This window comes from Cydia fagiglandana, chromosome 13, assembly GCF_963556715.1.
Source record: "Cydia fagiglandana chromosome 13, ilCydFagi1.1, whole genome shotgun sequence".
Taxonomy (NCBI): Eukaryota; Metazoa; Arthropoda; class Insecta; order Lepidoptera; family Tortricidae; genus Cydia; species Cydia fagiglandana.
In genome coordinates this window covers 13,771,119-13,794,654 of record NC_085944.1, presented here as the reverse complement: position 1 = coordinate 13,794,654, position 23,536 = coordinate 13,771,119, and the positions used below count along the sequence as shown (strand labels likewise).

General features: G+C 38.1%; 2 protein-coding genes across 2 annotated transcripts in view; one reads left to right on the top strand and one right to left on the bottom strand.

Moving 5' to 3' along the window:
- LOC134669896 (uncharacterized) overlaps nucleotides 1-23,536 on the bottom strand; it is a 94,407-nt gene that overhangs the window by 19,599 nt on the left and 51,272 nt on the right. The window lies entirely within an intron of this gene.
- Nucleotides 1-23,536, top strand: part of LOC134670355 (transforming growth factor beta-1-induced transcript 1 protein) — a 40,677-nt gene that overhangs the window by 1,105 nt on the left and 16,036 nt on the right. Inside the window, exons 2-3 of the mRNA XM_063528173.1 lie at nucleotides 15,292-15,342; nucleotides 20,934-21,107. Of these exons, the coding sequence (XP_063384243.1) occupies nucleotides 15,292-15,342; nucleotides 20,934-21,107 (225 nt within the window). The remainder of the gene's footprint in view (nucleotides 1-15,291; nucleotides 15,343-20,933; nucleotides 21,108-23,536) is intronic.

Genomic DNA, 23,536 nt, shown 5'->3' with positions numbered 1-23,536 from the left:
AGGATTTCACAGTAACCCTTAAAACGGGTAATCGGAACATTATGCTTTCACCATGGGACCAATCATCACGATGAAATGTCGTTGTTTTCTGTGGGAGAGCCTTATTTTTTTTCGCATCCCACTTTCAGTCCATCCCAGTAGTATGATTAACATATATTTCGATTGATAGTTGCTACCCGGATGGTAATACAATTAACAAAAATCTAATTCATAACTTAGGATTTGCATACAGTTTAAAAACAGCTATAATAAATCAACTAACATGCTCAGTTAATGATACCCCTCAAGACAAAACTTGTTATCATAAATAGGTATTACACCTATAAAATGATCTAGTTTTGGTGCAGAGGGCATTCACTCTTCATGATGACTTGATGAAACTTTTGATGTCATGGGCACCATGCGACCATTTTTTTAATAAATTCTTGAGAGTACCAAGTGGAGTGGATACTTTTGAGTCGACACTCTAATGAGTTGGATAGGTCACTTGATATCTTGTCCGGGATTCGTGCTTTGGCAACTCGTAATTGTTACTTACCTTGCAAGGTAATTTGTAAAAATTACATATAATACCTAGTATGTATACAAAACAGCGCATTGTTATTAAAAGCATGAACTCAGACTTAGCTATCAAACAGACTTACTGTCACAGCTCTGGATTTCAGTATATTTATGGTTAATAGCTTTTAAATATGAATTTTGTTTGATTCTTATTCTTTCCGTTCCAATTTATTAACCGATATAAAAAAAATTAGATTTTTCCTAGGCTGCTCCTCGGTGTTTCATTCAATACGTCACATCACAGCTGACCCTTGCTAATCCGTATATGTTATTAGCGTACATGCCTAATACAAATACAAACAGTCAGCAGCAGAATATATTTGGTACGCGTTGGTGTACACGATTTCATTTATTAATTCTTGGACGGTCTCAGAATCATTATGTTCCAATTGAATCTGATTGCTATTTTTTGAATTTTAAGGGGTCCACTGATCAACAGTCCGCCGGACGGTATCGGCCTGTCAGTTGTTCGGAACTGTCAAAATTTTGTTCTAACTGACAGGCCGATACCGTCCGGCGGACTGTTAATCAGTGGGCCCTTTTATGCTCCAAGCTTTATTAAATTTTTGCACTAGAATGTAAAGCATTGCGCATAAGGCCATCTCACCTCGGCAACGTTATAGTGATAAATATATTTTGTCCTGAACGCCGTGTGCACGCCAGATACGAGAATAGGCGTTTTAGTGCGAAATAAAACATACCGGAATCTGGGTTGACGCGCTCGCGGCCCAATTTAAATAAAAGCTTAAAACATAATTTTATAATATCATTGAAACAATGTTCCAAATACTTAGATTACTACAACGGCAGGGAAATAGAGAATTGCGGACCAAATGCTATATAAATAGGCAGGTAGACGGGCGTGCGAAGCGAGACCGTTTAGTAAATCGAGGCTGGTAATACCTAACCATGTGTACATCGGTTTTCTATCTAAAAGTAATGTTTTATAAAGTTCATTTCAAGAGGAGCTACCGCGAGCATCAAAAATTAAAATTTCGTTATCTGCCACTTCACACGATTATGTAAAAGTGATAGACCGTCATCACTCATCAGGTAATGAAATTTCGATTTTGTGGGCTCTCCTCAGGTACATCGAGTAGCCGCGTCTGAATTATGACGCTTTAGAGTCTATTTTGAGTAATATATTTATTTTAATTAATAATTTAAGTCACACCTCCGATCTTCACAACCAAATCACAGCTTGATGGTAGGGCAGGTATTATATTGCATTGTCACCGAACGATGTAGGTTACACACTTACAACGAGCCAAGTTTTCGTTATTTTGCGTCATATTGCGAAACCATTTTTCTTCATCTATCATAAATACCACAAACATTTACGAGTTCCGACTCCGACGGAATAGCATTAGATTCAGATCGATTAAAATTAGGCATGGCTTTGACCTTGACTCGAAAACATTAGGAAGATTAAGGTAGTACTTTCTTATGACAGCGACAAAGCCATAAAGATTTATCATGCGAATGTCGACTTTTATGACTTTTATGATAATCCGGCTTCATATCGTCTCGTGCACACAAACACAAACATGCAAACTCTTGAAACTACGACAAAAAAATAGTGACAGTTAGAAGAAAACAAATAGGGTGGATACCTACTACCTATATGCAATTTTATAGAAGTTATTGTGACCTTAATGAGTGTAGGCATAGGAAGGTTAATGTGACGGACTATTAACCTAGAGGTAGACTAAATTAAAGTAACATCGACTACATAAGTAAAGTAAACAAATCGTAATCGATTTGGTCTGATCTTCATTTGAACCCTCAAGCTTATAGCTCTACCAAAGCCAATCTTTTAACACATTGAGTTGACTATGGCAGGGCGCACGATAGCTCATTTGGTTAGAAACATAAGTTCCAATGAATCCAAGGTTATGGGTTCAATTCCTACTCGGGGCATACTATATTAAATTTACCTTTCTTTGATTGAAAGCGGTAGTTTCGTATCATGCGTAATATTTACATAATACATTTTTGTTACTATATTAGCTAAGTATAACTAACAGACATAACAGACGTAGACGGGCACTACTGGAATGACTACTTCTGAAGTTCAATGTCGTTAATTTTTTTGCGATATACCCAACACATTGCATGTTTGCCATTTGCACTCTTCATCGATTAAAATAATTAAATCTATAAGTTTTTTTGTTTTGCTGTAATAATTAACTGAACTAAGTAGTAAGTAAAATTAAATTTTACTAATGATTTAAGGCTATCAGATTGGCGATCTTAACATTTGACAGACAGACGCCTACACAATAGTTTAACAACTACAAATGGGATGAATAATCGGCACAAAAAACTTATCTCTTCATTTATCTATATCTTTGTTTTTGTAGATCAAATTGGTTTGATCTTATTGGTGTTGAAAAGAAGGAAAATATTCGTCGTTAAATTATTGCACTTCAGTATAAAAAGAAAGTAATGGAGGACACTCTAAAAAACTTGTCAAACCTCCGTGTGCTAGTAACCCTAGAAAACACTTCTTGCCGAATCGTGTGGTAAATGTGTGGAACTCTCTACCAGAAACTGTTGTTAGTGCACCGTCGGTCAACACATTCAAGAATAGATTTCACATTTTAGATTTTTTTAAAGTGCAAAATAAAATACAAGTGCTTCGATATATACGCATCAGCTCTAAGAGCTGCTAGTGTATCAAATAAAAAAATAATAATTAGGAATAGTTCGAACACTAAACATGGGTGTAGTTGTAGCAACACTCCTAACTGTATATCGGTGGACCTTATTACAAAAGGCATAAGGTCCAGTGTGGGCGATGGTATGCGCGTAGCGTATGCCACAGTGGCCTTCCACACTGCCCAATGTCAAGGAGTTTAAAACGTCGATTTTACCATTATCTTGTTATTTTTAGCGCTCGAACTACTGAACTACATACATATAGTTCTCATCTAGAAGGCTAATGTCAAGGCTAAGCATTAGTAAGCTGAATCATCAGTCCATTTAGTTTGATAGGTTTTTAATGAATCTCGTCATCATATATTTAGGAAATATGTATTAAATTTAGAGTACGACCCCAAAATCACCCAATACCCCAATCTACATTTCAAAGTACATTTAATTTTATTCATTGATTTTTTTGACATTTGGTAAGTACTTGTTTATTTTATATAAAAGTTCCTCCATTCCCAACAAAAAATGAGTTGTTAAATAGTTTTCTATAATCAGTGTTGGTTCGATAATCAGTGTTCCGTAGAGTCTTGACGGCGTTGCGGTTGTACACTTGTCTTATAAAAACATGTGGTGAAACATAATCGCTTGTAGGTATTGTGTGACCACGTTGGTGTGTTTGAGAATCCGTCTAATATTATATGTAAATGTGGAACTTTTTATGATTGGATGAACAATTTGCCAACCAAATCGGGTGAAATGGGGTTACACCTTTTTACGGAAGTGCCATTACCAAGTTCCACGTAGTAGCGTAATTGTAACAGGTAGTTAGAAGGGTCATCAATAGTCAGCCTCCCATTATTAATAATTAGAATTAGACATAGAGTGCTTTTTGTGGTTCACTGTTTTTTCAAGCCAAGCAATGTTTGGCTCCATACTTATAGTATACGATGTTAAAATGAGTGAACGAAAAATCTTATATGAGTAGTTTGACGCTATCCTTGAAAAGCACAGGTGTAACATTTACAAAATTATCAAACAAAAAAGAAATATTATCAAGTAAAGGCACGTGCAAATACATATGTTGCAAACATGATATTTTACTGATTAATTGACTTGTGCCAAAACGCCAGGTGTCAGATTCTTAGAAGCCAATCTTATTTATCATGAGTCATATTAAACAATAATCTTACATGTCAATATAAAGTAGGTAATACCAGTAGTACTTAGACAATTTCAACGAAAAGCTCTACCAAATTATTTCACAAGAAGAACTCTTCATCTTATGATCGAAAGAACCTCTTACTTTTTAATTAAAGAAATTCAGACTAGTTTACATTTAAGATAGCTACATTTATTTTTATAGAATTTAGGCAGAGCTAATTCAAATACAATCAAAAATCACGTCTCCACTCTCACCCATCCATCGCAACATACTCTTTTAAATGTAAAAATAAACAGATACCGTACTATTGTATAATCGCCTTAAGCACGCAGACAATAAGAACTACGATATTTACGGATACCTGTGTTTTTACGATTTGTGCTAAAATAAACGCTGCTGCTTGGAAAATAAAGCGTATATACCAGTGTTTCATAAGCTAATATTAAAGCATAATAAATCAGTGTATCCACAATGCGCGCGGCACCACTGGTTGTTCAAACTGCTAGACGAGCGTTCGACTCGGACTTAGACCAACTAAGGCATCATCTGTCCGACCGTCAACGCTCAACGAGCGACTAGCAGGCGAGTGTTTTCTTTTAGCATCTTCCCACTGTCAACGATCAACGAATTATTTATAAATCTCTATTGAGTAAGCGTGATCCACATTAACACGTATATTTTTAAATTTTAATCCGTTCAGTTACTACTGCACGCTCGCAGTTGCCATAAACTGGCGTGCTTGAGGCAAACGCTCACTTGTGTTCAGTACAGTGGGAATATTCGGAAAACAGCGCCTGGCCAAAACAATCCAGGTACCTTACCTCAAATAATAACGTCTTATATTACGTCGGGATAATGTCACTTAGGGCCCTTCTTCCTCGGTGGATCTGTATTATAAATACAATTTCGTGAATACGTTACGTTACGTGTCCCGCCCACACCTGGAGAAAATTCACTTTGGAATTTGAGTGTGAGGGGTGTGTGTCACAGACATCTGCATGATTCATGATATCAGTAGATAAATGACCAATGCTAGTCATACATGCCTTATGCCAATGTTATCCAAACGGTTCTAGATTCCCACGATACAGGCTGAGTCTGGTGGTATTTCAATACAATGGTATTGCTTCTTTTAGAAAGTTATATCTTGGAATACCATATTTGATTTTTTTTGGTTCTACGCGATATTCACTAGAATTTTGGTTCATGTTTTAGATGGACGACCCACGAAGCGTTTAAGAAGCTTTCTGCCTAAGTGGCCAAATTTTACGGCAATGGGCTCCACCCACTGCCATTTAAGTGTGACGTGACAATTCTTTGAGCTATGTCATCGACCTTGGTTCCCATGAATCACATATTTAACACGAATTGGGGTTATTCTTTCTTGTACCCTTAAGTAGTATGTTCAGCATTAAGCGTCCTCTTTCATGCCTAATGTGCTTATTGTCAGCTTATTATGGGCACTAAAGCTTCAGCCTCTTGAATGTGTAATTGAGATGATTACAAAAAATGCACTAAAGTGCCAGGCGAGATGTCACTTGCAGAATATATTTTGAATTTTTTTCGCCTCATTACAGCGAGGGTTTTTGACAAAAGGACTACCGCCAGGGTTATAGGTCTATCAAGAACAAGATACAAGATATGTATTCATAAACAATGTCAATTGTGTTTGTCGCTTCCTTTCCGTAGACCAATAATTAAGGGCTCGCGGGCCGTATGTAGCAGTGTGACCGCTGCAAAGTCTACCGCTAACTGATTCACGGCAATTCGATTGACGGTGGTATCTCTCAATATTCTCCAGCATACGCCAGTCCTTCGCCTTCCTTCATACTACGTGACACCGCCTTTGTCCTAGATTAACTCTCACCCCTTCTTATACTCTCTTTCCTATTTAAAAGCCGCTGTCTATTTCTTCTTTTAACGGCATACTCTTTATCATTATTAGCTACATCTTTTTGCTCAGTATTGAGTTGTAAAGCTATTTTCGCCACGGCCCGTGAGGAAACACTGGAATCCTAAACTAAACGGTTTCGCCGCTAAATATTGTTGGCACTCGCGCAGGTCGATTTGTCACTGTAGGTAATAAATACATTCATTGTAACATTTTACTGGGGGCTGTCCGGAGAAATGAAAGAGCCATGTAGCCAGTAGATTTAAAGGTTAACATTCCGATAAAATCGTAATGTTGCATTTAGAAACCAAATTTCTTATGAAAAAAATGGCCTATTACAACTATTAAAAATATGGTGTACACTTATTTTATGGGGAAATTCCCACGGCTGCCTTTTAAGTCGTGGAAGGTGCCAACCATTGGTGCGGCGGCTACAGAGTTTTTCACGCTGTTTTACTTGGTGCGCTATCATTGCGACAAAGAGAATAATATCTAAGGATTTTACGCCATGTTAGACACCTATGCTTCTGCAACAAAGCTTCAGTAATAACCATCCAACCTTCCAAAATTGCATTACAATGTGTAGAAGCTTATTGCCGTAGGTATTAGGTACAGTAAATTATTGAAACATAGTAAAATATCAAAGTTTGACAGTAAAGTACAATCAAATACAACGTTAGATGTAATGTGTGTGTGCTGTCTGCCAAAAACGAATCATTAAATTTAATTTCGCGCAGGCAAATGAGAGTGTCAAGGGCTTTGCTACCCTGACATTACAACGACACTGGACTGCTAACGACGTGCACAAAACAAAACCAGAATCATGCCATTTCAAACTAAAAAAATATATGCTGATAAATGGTTTACATACACCAGCCTAAATTGGGCCTAAAACAATAGAAAATGAGCGCCCTTATATCGTCATTCCCCCCCCCCCCCCACTCTCTTGAATTTGGTCTCAGAGATAACCTTTTTCTGAGACCAAATCGCCTGTCTTTTGTTTGTTTGGGCCCCTCAGTTATTTTTATTAGCAGTTGAATCGCACTCATACCAATACGTACCTATTAACGTGCGAATTATCCAACATAATGTTAATGCAACAGATTCTGTCGACTTTGACCTAATCCCGTTGCGATCATTTACATCAATCCGCGCGAATTGGGCTGGAGTGAGGTCGACAATGACGCCCACGTGCCTATTCTGGTGTTCAGCGCTGGCGCAGAGTTCACAGGCATCGTGATTATTATAAAGATCTTGATTATAATAGCCGGTTTACATTGAAATATCCAAAATCCAAATATCCAGAGCAAGTGACGCCGCAGCAAAAAACTGCGTCACGAAATTGATTTATTAGTATTTAAGTTTTTTATTATTGTATCTATATGTTAGTTTGTAAGGTCTGTATCTATGGGCCTCAGTAGCCTGAAAATAAGTGCTTTGGTTTGATTGATGGATTGATATTTAGATTACAACACTTGTATTTACACTCATTTGTATTGTTAGTCGCAATTGGCGACATGTTTCGGGCCCGTCGGGGATCCTCCTTCAGGCTACAGTTCTCGCGGCGGCTGCACTCCGTGTAAGATAAAAAACAAGTGAGTGTAACCGTTGTGATCGTAATATATTAAAATATGTCTCACGAAAATTTGATTCCGTTTTACATTAGTGTTAAGTATGGAATATAGGATAAGATATCATCATATTAGTAATTACTGTACCGTAAAAACCGGGGATATTAATGGTAGGTACAGTCATCAGCAATAGTATCTTACACAACTAGGGCCGCAAAAATATGTGACACGTTCTTATTTGGAGCGCAATAAGAGCGCGTCATATATCTTTGCGGCCCTAGTTGTGTAAGATACTATTGCTGATGACTGTACTACGTACTACAGGTGTTCGTCAAATTTCTGCCTGGCAGATGTGACAGCCGGACAGATTTATAGTAATAGCTAAAATTCAGATTCGTTATCTTGGCTAGGCCCCGCATTTATCACTGGTAAGTAGTGTTTAAATGTTGCTTTTTAGTGTTCCGTACAAAACTTTGTTTACGGAACACTTATGGGATCACTTCGGTCTTGCAAATCAGTTAAATACGTTTTTCTCAGAGACCGTTTGACATAGATACCTAAAATTTGGAATAGTTATAGCAATTACCACCACTCATATTGTAAATAAGTCAAAACTGCTTATTTCTTATTAAAGGGGGAAATTTAGGGGGTTGAGGGGGGTAGGCTGAAACTTTTTTCATTTGTAAGAATCGTGTGGGGTACCATTAGAAAGCTTGCAAAAAATTGAGTCGATGGACTGATTTTGACTTCATTTTAGACTGCAATAGTTTCGTCAAAAAATGCATTTAAAGTTGCAAGTTTTCATACAAAAATTTTCACCTCTGTCCTGGCGATTTTCGCGAAAACTATAGCTAACAGGCAGCTGACCAGTCAATACCCAACTTAAAGAAGCATGGAGACGGCGGGAAAATTATCAGCTTAACTTTATCTTTATTAGTTTTTCAACTGCAGCTTGACCTTTGGTTGCTTAGGGCTAGCTAACTGATGCTTACACTGGTCAATTCATATTAGGCGAGAAACATCCTTAGTTAAAACTTTGGCATTGAAATTTATGACTTATGTCTTTGACACAAAGTTTAATTCTGCTTGCTTATTTTTGTGGGATATTTAATTTTATCTCAATAGCCTACTATAAGTATGAGAGAGATCTACAAAATACGACCTTATTATATTGCAAATAAGTTTCAATTTCGAACGGGCTTTCCAACCAATGGACTAGGCATCTCAAAAATAGGAAAAATTCAAATTAAGAATTCCGTTCTTGACTGTCGTTGTGTTTTTTTTCCACAATAGGACACATAGAGTTAGTAAGGCGTATAGAGATAATAAAGTCATTTAATATTTATGAACAGCTTTGGCCTCATGTATAGATTTTATTGAGAGTATCTGATTCGTCGAAACAATATACACAATATTCCTTTTCATTAAGTACCATTACATTTCTGTATTAATTGTATAATTATAATATCTATTAATTATATTCAGTACTTATGTATATTTTTGAACGGATCGGTGAGCAACAAGATTCAGGGCTATAACCGCGAAAATAGAAGTTCGCAAATTGCGAGCATTTTTCTCTGTCACTCTAATTACTTCATTGGAGTAAAAGAGAAAGATCCCCGCAAATTGCGAATTTCGGTTTTCGCGGTAGCCCCTCAGTCCTGTTACGAGAAAATAATTTTGGAAGACATTAATAGTATATGACATTTAAATATCACAGTTTTTAGAAACAAAGGTAAAATTGACGAAATATTATTTTAAAGTAAGCCGATCTTGTTTTTTAGCAGTTCTAAATAATATTAAAGTCTATATATATGGCATAGAACTAGAAACAAAATCAAATAAAAAATAATAATGAGTTCTAAATTCAAATTGAAGGAGTATACATTTAAGGTATTATAGGCCAAGCGAGCACCACGATATTAATTTTTGCGACACGATTTTAGAATCGCGCTGTAATATATCGCAGAAAATTCACTGTGCGCACTGCGATGAAAAAGTCGACGATTTGTTCATTCTCAACATGGATTTCGTACCAGTCGCTTGTCATGAAACGTGTCTTTATTGTCTTTAATATGCGATTGCTGTATGACTTTGAGCATTTATAACACAAAGGTGATCCCCGTCTATTTCCATAATTAAATGGTCAACATCTAGCGTCTCATTTTGAGACTCCATTGGAGATGCAGGTGCCGAGATGTTGGGGTTTGGAGAGCGAAATGCCGACTGAGGTCCGGCCGGGGTGTGATTTTATTATCATAGTGCGCGCGGGGCCATACAACTCCGCATGCTGCAATTCACTTTGCGACAATCGCGTCGCGAACAATCGCGCAAAAATGTGACAAATCACAATTTTGAAATCGCTAAGATTTTTTTGTCGCATATGCGCGCACTAACATATAAACACATACGTTGCATTTCTGTGACAAAATTATCGCAGGACAAAAAATCGTGGTGCGCGCTTGGCCTTACTCTAAATTATTATAATACATCAAGCATTCGCGAGATGCTCGACTTCGGTATTCAAACACAAAGCAATAGTACAAGAATCTAACTAAATGCAAAGGCCGAAGGAGCGATTCGAAGATCCGAAGCGTCCGGCAGACGCGCGCCTCCCGTAACTTTTCCAAGTATTTTTAAGTACAAGTGTCTAAGTCGCAAGATCCAAAGGCTGAAGTCGCATTGGGCCGAAAGCCCGAAGCATCCAGGAGGTCAGTTCTAAACACAGGTAATTAATACAAGTGTCTAAATGCGAAGGCCGAAGGCCGAGCTCCGCGTAGGGCCGAAGGCCCGAAGCCTGCAAGATATCAGTGGTTAAACACAGAACTAACAGCCTGGACGCTTCGGGCCTTCGGCCCTACGCGGAGCTCGGCCTTCGGCCTTCGCATTTAGATACTTATACTATTGTTCTGTGTTTAAGTACTAACATCCTGGACGCTTCGGGCCTTCGGCCCTACGCGGAGCTCGGCCTTCGGCTTTCGCATTTAGACACTTGTACTATTGTTCTGTGTTAAAGCACTGACATCCTGGACGCTTCGGGCCTTCGGGCTACGCGGAGGTCGGCCTTTGGCCTTCACATTTAGACACTTGTACTATTGCTCTGTGCTAAAGCGATGACATTTTGCTAAAGCTCGGCCTTCGGCCTTCGCACTTAGACACTTTGTACTATTGTTCTGTGTGTGTAGTTGAATACGATATCCTAAAAACAGGCAAAACAACCTCTGTAAAATGTAACGTTGCGAGCGGTACGGCTACCATCAGTTTGGCATTGACATAAACGCTACCGTGGGCGTGAACGTAATTTTTTTTCTATGCATCTCGCTCGTACTGACATATTAGTGCGAAAGAGATATACCTATAGGAAATAAATTACGTTCACGATATCGTTTATGTTAATGCCAAACTGATAGTAGCCGTACGGAACACTAAATGCCTCGAGCTATCTCGGGCTTGGCCAAATTATTTTCTATAAGTAATACTACATTGTTGTGACTCATAGTTACAAAACGTTATTAAATTTTCCTGCTTTGGAAAAATATTGATAAATATAATCAATGAACATATAAGATAATACGGTCACAAGTACCTACTGATAACCATTATCGTCAACCTATATTATTTTCACTCAGTTATCGCGGATGTAATAATTTTAATCAAGATTATAAAGTACTAATTTATATGTCCCATTTGTTTGTCTTTGAACTTTGAAGGTTAAATTCAACAGTATTTTTCCCACATAGATTACGGTCACATAATCTAAGAAGGCCTAGTACCTATATCTTTAAGCTCTTGGCTCAATGGTTGATGGGTAGAGAATGCCTTAAGGCATTAAGTCCACCATTTGTACTTTCTTGAATTATGCAATAAAGATTAAATAAATAAACCCGTTAAACAAAACAGCAAATGATTCAGATTTGTTTTATATATAAATGGCATAATTCAGAAAATGCCTCTCCTTTGCGTTTGTTTGTTTTTATTTGCGTGCGTTTTAGCGTTTTAGCAAAAGTCCAGGATTGTAAGACCAGGAGGGGCAGGAGGCATATGCTCAGCAGTGAATTATATTTAGGTTGACATGTGAACGAATAAGGGTGTTATGTAACTGTAAGATTTAGAAAACTCTATGTAATCTTACTATGTCAAAGTAACACGAGAAATCGTTGGATATCGCCCGTCAAAAGTGCCATCGTGAAAAGGCCCTCAGGTTCAGGTTGCCAGTTAATATAAAGCCTAAAAGCCTATCATGAAAAACTTTTTTAAGGCCAATCGTTGAAAATGATTTCGTAATCGATACGATTAATGGGTCCGATCCGTGTGTATCCGCCTTTATTCGTAAGGTTGATCTGATTATAGGATTCCAGTGAGAGCACAAAGCGCCGTTGTGTGTCGGGTGTTTTCATACAACCAATTAGCGGAGTTGCAAGGCCGTCTGAATATTTCGCACGGAACAGTGTTAAAAGTTTTATTATAGGAGAAGACAAGTGTGTATGCTGAACTGCATATACCTAAACATTTACGGACATAAATGTATTTTATTCAGTCAAGTTAAAAGTGATATTTTTGGATATTTCGGACACCGGATTTCCTTTTTCAGTAAGATATCCAGAAGGCGTTATATTTAGTTTAGTGACTGCTGCTGACTTGATGAGACGATCGCTGCCAGGGTATCTTACTGACTCTACTTGAGAGAATAAGGGACCTTAGTAGGTACTCAGTAGATATCCAGTACACAATATTCCTTTCGGAGGACCGTTATTGAGCCGATTAAAAGTTGCAAAATGAAGTCGATCAATTCCACAGCAAACGTAAGTGTTTTGTTGCGATGTTTCATAATGGATGATCCTTATTCTGTTGTCCTAGCGTATTATTCCATTGCACCGCCAATAGCCGTCAAGTGGACTGTAAACAACGGCAATTGACAAGCCACTTAAGGCTGATATAGGTACGCCGCGAGATAGCTTCATTATCGTTACTGTACCTGTTTTACGTGACATACAATAATCGGGTCTATAACTAGGCGCGTCGAGATCTAGCGAATGCCCAGTGAAGCTTACTGAAGATTGGGCGCCTATACAACTCATACAATAAGGCTCGCATAAAGCGCGTAGGTATATTATTATAGCAAAATGCATGCGCTATCGCGGCACATATGCTAGATCTGGACACACCTTACGGTAAACGTGGTAGCTAGACCCACAGCCATTGTTAAAGGGTCATGGATTAGATTACCTAAAGATACAATGTAAAAGGGGGTAGATATCAACTGCTCAATGTATTTCTTTGCTAAATAATCTATATACAAATAAGACTATTGTAGCACTTTATACGGGTTCCGCCATTATCGACTGGAACACTTCAACATCAGTAACAATTGTACCATCTTGGCACAAATACTGGCAAACAGTTTTAAAAGCCATATTTCATGAATAATATGATATTTTAATTAATTGCTCACAGTAAACAGTAAACATGTCGCCTGTCACGTCCCATTGTGAATACAAGTCAAGATATTATGCAAATGTTATGTTATCTTTTGGCACCAGCCAATTACTTATTGATTATAATGTCATGTATGTTTATACGACCAGTGTATGTTGTATGTTTTGGTATAGGTGTGTTCGTTTTCCTGTAATTGGTTATGATTCATAATAACGAAGGCCTAGAGAATTCCAAAAGTTATTTTATGCATATAAGGCTTACGGCATTCTCCAACTAAAACATTTCAAACTTTCGCGTTTTGAACACATTGGTATTATTAAATCATAAACAGTGTAATCAGCACGGATATTAATGATATTATGGTCGTGTGGTGGATAAAACTATCCATAATTCGCCAGCTGCGTCGAAACGTCGGTAATAAAAGCAAACAAAATAAACTCGCGATAGACCGGCTAAAAATTATGATACGAGTAAGTCTAATAGTTTCTAACTAAGCTAACCCATAACGTGGAAACTATATAAAACACAAGACACCTCCATTATGTATAAATCTATTGCCAATGCCAACTTTATTAGATTCTTTGATTTTATTTCCACAATCTATAATTAATCACGGCAAACGCTTTGAACGATGTTAACTCAATAAGATTAGGAGATCAGGCAGATCCGACTCAATACCAAATTATACGTGAAGAAAGATTGAAAGGTATTGTTCCGCTACGTTACCTTTATACGTTTGGATCATTAGTCGTACAAAGATGCATTTATGCGGCATATTTAATATCAAGAACAATGCATTATGAGTTATGAATACATCGTTCTTGACCTAATGCTATTAGATGCAATGAGGAAGCGAAGCCGTGACCCATTTGGAGAAAGTTGGACACGTTATATTTATATGGTACAATGGGTTCAAGACAACTTGTGCATCTTAAAATTCTTTGATATCTCTTGAAGACTCTTCTTATACTTTTGAAAATTCTGATGAAGAAGACCTAGAGAAGAGATAACTATAGATGATAAAACGACGCAACCTCGATTAATTCATCTCGATCAGTACCTAGATGAAATATATACAGCGAAATTACGGTATAAAAAATAAAGTAAAATAAAAACTGATATCAAGACATATTTATATCGTATAATTCTTGAGCTTCCTTAAGGCAGAAAAGTTCTTTTACTTCTTTATAGAGATATTTCATAACCGTACCGTTTTAAGCACTCTTTCTAATTTCTCGAGGTCCCAAAATCCAGTTTACAAATCATACAATAGGATAACAAACCGGCACCACGCTTATAAACCCACATCTTCCTGTCTGAACACGATGATGTCATGGGACCCACGAAAACGATCCTTATCACCGTCATTCGCATGCGTGGTGCATCTCAAGGTCGAAATGATGGAATAATAATATGTTAGTGATTATTTTCGATGGCATTCTTTGGTAAGAATGTTATTGAATTGGCTCGGCTAGACCCATAGCGTAGAAGCCGGAGAAGATTCTTTCTAAGGTATACACCTATATCAAAGACAATGTCAACTTATTTCTCTTTGACTTAATAAAGTAATATGATGAATGTTGTAAAGATTCAAGAGTGTGTTATGTTATGTTGTTTTTAGGGTTCCGTACCTAAAGGGTAAAACGGGACCCTATTACTAAGACTTCGCTGTCCGTCCGTCCGTCCGTCCGTCTGTCACCAGGCTGTATCTTACGAACCGTGATAGCTAGACAGTTGAAATTTTCACAGATGATGTATTTCTGTTGCCGCTATAACAACAAATACTAAAAACAGAATAAAATAAAGATTTAAATGGGGCTCCCATACAACAAACGTGATTTTTGACCAAAGTTAAGCAACGTCGGGAGGGGTCAGTACTTGGATGGGTGACCGTTTTTTTGCTTTTTTTTGTTTTTTTGATGCATTATGGTACGGAACCCTTCGTGCGCGAGTCCGACTCGCACTTGCCCGGTTTTATTATGGTTTGTTTATAAATTTATTTCTTTTTGTTTCAGTCCGACGGACCCGCGGTTTGCGCTAGTTGCAATGCTACCATCCATGGAAGGGTGAGCATAAATATTTATCAATTAAATAGCACTCCCAGGAAAATAAAGTTTCTTACTGTAGTGGATTATAAAATATGACATTATAATCTTGACAACTATTATGGTTGAATCAACTATTTCTTGTTGTTATTCTATCCCGTCACTCCCGTCAGCCAGGGGACAATAGTAGCACAGTTTGTTAGAATAACCTCTTGTACCAGGTTATATAATCCTGCTTGGGAGATGGCCCATTCTGGAAAGGGCTACAGATGTAGTGCATAATATTATTTTTTCCATCGTATTTTCAAGGAAACGTACGAACGTGTTAGTCAGTTAGTCTCGGTACAAAAAGTACTGAGGTTGACTGAAGTAGCATAACAAATACGAAGGTTTCCGATAAAATACGATGGAAAACAATTATTCACTACATCTGTATTTATTATAACTACCACAAAAACATATACATATACCTAACCAAGTATTTTCCTGAAATAACCTCATATTATTGGTAATAAATTCCTTGATTGCCGCGATTTAAATTTGGTAATTATACTAAGATACTGCAAAACAACATTGTCAATTACAAACAAAACCGGGTCAATAAACTATGCAAGGCTTACGTGACAGTTAGGTGTCATATAAAAATACCAAATTCCAAAGATAGTCCTAATCTTAATACCGTCTATCTACCGATAAACCTGTACTGGGGACCGACGATTCTAGTGTACGTTTTCAACAATGATGATTATAAACAAAATGTCGCGTGAAAGTACCTGTTCAATACAATAAGCAAAGCGGTTGATTGTACACAATGCAATAAATATTATATCGATAAGATTATGTAGTTTAGGTACAGTCAGCAGCAGAAGTCGCTATACACTCCAGGTGCTCAAAGAGAGGTAAACGTTTAAACTGTCAAAAAGTTGTTGACTGTCATGGTAGTATTTACTTGTGAGCGCTCAACGTGTCACAAATATGTTAACAGTCGCTATTCATTAATTTCTACACTTACAACAAGTCATTGATACCTTAGCTGTCAAAAAACCAATGGTATCTAAGCGGTCAACGTGTCAAATATATCTGAACAATATGGAAAAATAGACTTTAAAGCATACAAGTATGGTCGAATATTGAATAAAAGATAGCCATGCTAATTTCAGGTTTGCGTTTTGACAATCATCGAAAGCAGTACAGTCTTGTCATCACATACATCTATCTCACGTTTTGCCCTTCAACCATTTGACAGGAGCCTCTCGGTCAACTTACTGCAAACTATTTCTTTTAACAGAATCGTCAAGACGAATGACACAGCAAAAGCTAACTGAAGCCGAATTTAGAGCCAATTGTCAAGGCACGTCGTGGTCTCAGTAACAGGCGTTTGCATTTCAAAGCAGAGACCGCGGGTTCAAATCTCAGTCGTACGCACCTAGAGATTATACAGATTTTTGTTTTTTTTTTGGGTTTCATTTCTATTATTAATTTGTGTCTTCTGGTTTTATGTTAATTTCGCATTAGTTTATATAATTTTGAAGATAATGTCACATGTAGCGTAGGTATGTACGACTTTCTATCAGGACGTTGTAGGTTTGAACCCGCAGTGGCCGTTACTTAGATTACTCCGCGCGGAATGCCATTTGATATTTACTACTCAAAAATCACGTTTGTTGTATGGGAGCCCCACTTAAATCTTTATTTTATTCTGTTTTTAGTTTTTCTTGTTACTTATTATAGCGGCAACAGAAATACATAATTTGTGAGAATTTCAACTGTCTAGCTATCACGGTTCCTGAGATACAGCCTGGTGACAGACGGACGGACGGACGGATGGATGGACAGACGGACGGACAGCAGAGTCTTAGTAATAGGGTCCCGTTTTACCCTTTGGGTACGGAACCCTAAAAATGCTGGTCTCTTCGAAAACTGACTAAATTGCATTGCATTTTATTAATTTCAGACATGCATTGCAAACAATGCATTTTATTAATTTCAGACATCATGTTTCATAGTAACATTTATTGCTTAAGACCTACACAATCGATATCTAAATAGAAATAGTCTTAGTTTTATTTTTCAAAACGTTCGGGGTTCGATTCCCGAGCTGAGTACACATTTTTTTTAATGTATGAATGCAGTTTTTCGTGTTACTAAAATCGATGACATGATTCCTAAGAAGAGATCGGTGTATATCTTATAGTATCATATTTTCCCATACTGGCCGATCTAAATGGGCCACCCTGTATAGTATATTTTAGTACAATAAGTGGGCTAAATAAATATATTAACATAGGTATATAATATGATCAACGGTTTGGAAGAACAGCCGCATATGACAGTTAAAATAAAAAAACCGATCATTCTAGTAGAACCTACTTATTTATTGAATAAGTTTGACACTTAACGATAAAATACTTCTTTAAGAAAGGAGGTGTCAATTCGTAGTGCTACAGTATTTATTTTAAAATTAAACAGATAAAATGTTGATGCTTAGTTACCATTGAAATAACAACTGCTTAGCAACTGGTGGCACCCTGGCTGCTGACGTACGTGATTGGCAGTGCGTGTAGGTATTAATGACAGCAGCTTGAATTTGATTGCTTAGTTACCACTGACTTTTTAACCGTTATTGTCATTGTGATTAAATAAGGGTGTATGTGTTAAAGAAAAACTCAGAAGTTAAGGTATTTGTGACGAACTGAAAGCCTAGGTGAAAATGACATCTTAGATGTCCTTATTTTTGTGACGATTGAAGTGTATATGTTTTCTTGGACACCTTGCCCGCTCAGGTATATCTGCTGCTGACTGTACTTGGCATTGAAATTGCTAGAATTTATTGGAAATATGACGACGATAAACTTTATCAAATATCTCGAATATTACCAACATCCACTAATAGGTAACCAATGAAAATACGGCTCAAGTAATATAAGTTTTTGGCAAAAATTTCATTTTTGGTACAAGCTTTTATCGCTGACTGTACTTTTCTTTCCACAGGCAACTAATGCTCATCGAGACAATTCTAAAAACCCCAAACACTTTGTTTTATTTGTTTTATCACATAGTTCCTATGGCGACCTCCGGTGTCCATCATCAGATCAGCTCGATGACACCATGATATTGCATTGTCACCCGACTTACGTATGCATGCAAAATTTCAGCTCAATCGGAAACCGGGAAGTGGATCAAATTTAACTTGCAAGTTTTGATTACACACAGACAACGGTCAGGTGAAACTAAATAAAAGCTAGTAAAAAGGAAAGTCGTCAAACGTGAGGAGTATAGCATTATAAGGAAAGCGGTGTTCAAGTATATTTTTGTCACTTTAGAAGATAAAATATCATAGGATTTCAGGAAAAATTTAACGAAATTTAATGTCACGTAGACACTACAAGCATAATGTAATGTAATTAATACAAATAAGGATGTTCTAATGATGAATCAATTCGCGCAAATTCCGTTTCGTAATATACAGAGCATGACCGCATAATCAAGCGAGTTTTCCTTAAAAATTCTCACTTTCAATTAAAACAATACGGTCCAAAAATACTTGAAGAACAGAAGTGTTCACTAGTTTATTTTCAGCGATGTCCAAATAGTTGCAGAAACAAACTTACGTTTGCGAGCGGGCAAAATGCGAACTAACATCAAGTCTTACAAATCCCTCTTTACCTGCTCTAAAATGCGCTATTTATATCAGAAAAGATAAGTTTGCAGTATAGACAACAGCTTTAAATTTGCGTCGCAATGAGGGCGCCACTTTCTCCAGAAACTCGCCCACATGTAAACAACAATTTTAGTTCCAATTTTCGCCGTTACATTGGTTCAAGAGTTTTTCCTTGACTTCCAAACAACTAATGAGTGTGAGTAAACGTTAAAATTAAAACACCTTGACCGCTATGAACTAAAGTTGGTAAAACACATGCATATTATGTCCTCCATTGTTTGCGTTTGCGAAGCTAATTATTGTTACCAATGTTTTATTTGAAATTCAATGGATTTACACTGGTATGTAACATTGCGATAGGTCAGCCTGAGCATAACTACTATAACTAGGTTACGCTAGGTCATGTTAGATCGGAAATAATGTAGATTAAACACGCATCAGGCTTTGTTTTGGCTATAATAAACCTATTATTTTTGATATTAATACCAATACTTAGCCTATTTTAATTGTTTTTTTTTCAACACGTAATACTTTAGTTATTCCAATCTTTTACACTTCATTCACGCTATAGCGTAAAATTAACACTAAATAGCCGCTGTATTCGTACCTAAATAAATGAAGCAATCGCTAGGCAGCAGGCAATTCAATCTTTAACAATTCAATCCTCAATAACCACTAATTAACGGTAGGTAAAACACTACATGTAACGAGCCGCTTAACTTTAATACTGCGCCAATTGAATTTACTGCTTATACCTAGATACTTTTTAAATTAACCTAATATGATATTCGTCTCATGGCTCATTCTAAGGGTCGATCAACTACAGTAGAATCCGGTTAGTACGACTTCGCTTATAACAACCAACCGCTTATAGCGACGTAAGTATAGGCACTTGTTTGGTTTTAGTACAAGCTACTATGAAAGAACAACCGTTTATTACGACTCCGCTTACAACAACCGACCGCTTTTAACGACGGAAATTGACACAAAATCCGTCCGTCAAGCCCGGTTACAGCGACGAGCGACGTAGTTTTTACAAATAAATTGTTGGTAAGAAGCTTACTCCGTCCCGCTCACCCAACTCCCCTTTTGCCTATACGGAGCAAGATGAAATAGTCACGTGACTTTTCGTAAACTTGCTCTTCTTACTTTCGTAAACTAAATAAAACCCAATTCCCATTATTCATTTGAGCTAAAACTTCACATAAGTACCTACATAATTATGTAAGTTGGGTATCAATGCAATATTTGGTAGGTACCTTCGACCTGATCTGATGATGGACACAGGAGGTGGCCATAGAAACTGTGTGATAAAACAACGTCATCTTGATTAGATCTCCAAGCATTACGTCTGCGTCTTTTTATTTTACGGGATTCGAGTAATTTGCGGATGACGAGTGAGTACGCGTATATTGAAAAGTGGCTTCTTCTAAACACACAAGTCTCTCCATTTTGACAAGGTGTCGTAATACTAACGTAAAAAACTATTTTAAAAGAAATATTTTCTTTTTTCTTTAATTGTCGCATAAGTATTAATAAATATAAAATGTTGTAATTATTTTGATTGAAAAATATATTAAAATTGGCAGTTTGTTTTGTACGACGTCCGGTTAGTACGACGTAATATCAGCGGTCCCTTGGGTGTCGTTATAACCGGACTCTACTGTATTTGCTATTTGTTGTTGTTATTCTGTCTCGTCAGCCAGGAGACAATAATAGCATAGTTTGTTAGAAGAATTACTGTACCATGTCCTACAAACGTGCTTAGTAGATGTCCCATTACGGAAAGGCCTTATAACTACCAAAAAATTCAAATATGGTTTAAATACGATATAACTAATATTTTAAGAGTGACCCAGGAGACCGTAACCACGGCACCTAGTGACAAGAAAAAGTTGATTCACCCAAATATGTTATTCGTCTAATGGCTCATTCTAATCACATTTGTCAGATTGTAACGGCGCTGAACAAGAAATGGCACCCCGAGCACTTCCAGTGCCACTCGTGCCGCAAGCCGATAGATAGCGCCAAGTTCCACCAGCACGACGGCGCCGTGTACTGCGTGCCGTGCTTCACGCAGCAGCACAGCCCGCGCTGCCACGGCTGCGGGGAGCCCATCACTGACGTATGTATCAGACCTGTAGGTCTCAGTGCCACTCGTGCCACAAGCCGATAGATGGCGCCAAGTTCCACCAGCACGACGGCGCCGTGTACTGCGTGCCGTGCTTCACGCAGCACCACAGCCCGCGCTGCCACGGCTGCGGGGAGCCCATCACTGACGTATGTATCAGACCTGTAGGTCCCAGTGCCACTCGTGCCGCAAGCCGATAGATGGCGCCAAGTTCCACCAGCACGACGGCGCCGTGCACTGCGTGCCGTGCTTCACGCAGCACCACAGCCCGCGCTGCCACGGCTGCGGGGAGCCCATCACTGACGTATGTATCAGACCAGCCGGCCTAGCCAAGCTTATAATTATGTCTCTCTATCACTCTTCCATATTAGTGCGACAGTGACAGTTGCGTTTCGATCGCTATGGAGCGTAAGCGATTGGCATCTTGGCTACGCGGCCAGGGGTATAACTAAGGTGATAATCGTTCATCGACAAACGCCAAATTGGCGTCTTCTTTCAACAATTGTCAATCTTAGTATCCCAGTTCAAGTTACAAATCCCAGCATCTCCACCATTTTTTTACTGTACGTGAGAACATAGACTTACTGCGTCAACTTCTTAAAGCGATATTACAGTCCGAAAGTGCGACGATTGATGGCATGCGTTTGCAAACCTTCCTTGCAAACCCCTTACTGGCGTACGTAGATACATAACCCAAGTTATAATCCCAGCATCTCCACCAATTTGTGTGCAATATAGTCTTACTGCGTCAACTTCTTAAAGCTTCATAAACGTCACAGCCCAAAATCTTAAAGATTGTTGGTATACGGTTGGTATACGTACATGTGCGTATTTAACCTCCAGTGCCAGACATGCCGCATGCTAAACTGGATTACAATCCCAAGTGCAAGTTACAATCCCAGCATCTCCACCATTTTTTTTCGTTCCGTGCGAAAATAGATTTGCTACGTGAAATTCTCAAAGCAAATAGCCCACAACTGCGACGGTTGGCGGCAGCTTACACTACGCATGCCAGGCGGCCGGGAGGTCTACTCCCTGGCTTCACCTGCCGTCACCCAGACTTCACCGCCAGTACAAAGATTGGAATTGGAACTCGCGCTATCTTAAAAATCTAAGGGCTACCACTGTTTAGAGTTTAGACGATTTAGCTACAATCCGCATTATATATCCAGTTATTCCATTAATTTATGCTTAGGAATATATATTCAATATGTGCAATTCTTCAAGCATCTGAATTTCTTACTCAGCAGGGCTGGCTCATTTTAAGCGCCCACTAGCCAGACTCACATTTCAGATTAGGTTAAACTGCTTCAGCTCATATCAATGAGTGTCAATTTAACCAATTATCTTCATTATTTCTTGTAATCCAACCAACGATAATAAAACACTTGCGTGTGGTCGCAATCGCAAGTATTCTCTTAGATTTTCCGAAGGATTTTTTTCTGTCCCGTTTGGAAATAAAACGCTAGGGTTTATTTTTTCAAAGTATTTCTTCTGCCCCGTCAAATTCACGTAATTCGCGGTCACGGACACGATAATTCAGCCATGCTGACTAAAGTCTTCGCCGAATGTGACGTCATATGCGCATGATTCAATGTCAACAAGGAGCTCGTAAACCTGAAGCTGTTTTAGAAATAGCTTTACTTAATAGAGATCTAGTGGTGCTTACGGCCTTTTACTAAGCAGGGATTACACACGTTAACGACTAGCTGTAATAGGCTGGGATATTGCTTTTACTATGTATTAGGTGTGGAATTGTTCGATAATTGGTTTTCGAACATTCCCGTTTTTTATTGGCGCTTGTTACGGCATGGCATTGACAGCAATGGACGTCAGGATAGTAATGGCTCCTCTACACGATGGGCCAACGCCGGCCACTCCAAGGGACGCATTTATGCGTTAGAGGGAGCAAGTGATATTGCTATCTCATTCTGCCGTCCCTTGGAATGGCCGGCGTTGGCCCATCGTGTAGAGGAGCCTTAAGATGGATAAGCGAAAACGAATCCACACTTAGAACTCCTAAAGACGGTCGGTGCGAGGATTCGCATGCGGGTTTCATTCAAGTACATTGCGGTATTTATTCGGTCGGCTGATTTGGATGTAATCTTAATAGTCTGTAATGTAACTAAAAACGCATTCGAGTTCGCGCGCCGTATAAATGAGCCTTTATTAATTTTTATTCGGTGTTAATCTAAAATAATACATCCGGTACCTACTTACAGTTAGTACCTACCTACACAAATATGAACAACAACACAACTATAGATAGCTTACTACATACCTATTTTGAATTTGACGCAGTTGAATGATTAATCTTAATCCTTTTAAAAACAACTCATAAACCTAAAGTACCTAGATAATGTATGATAATCTTATAGAAATTGTCGTTGAAGAGCACGTTAAGCCAATAAAAAACACAAACA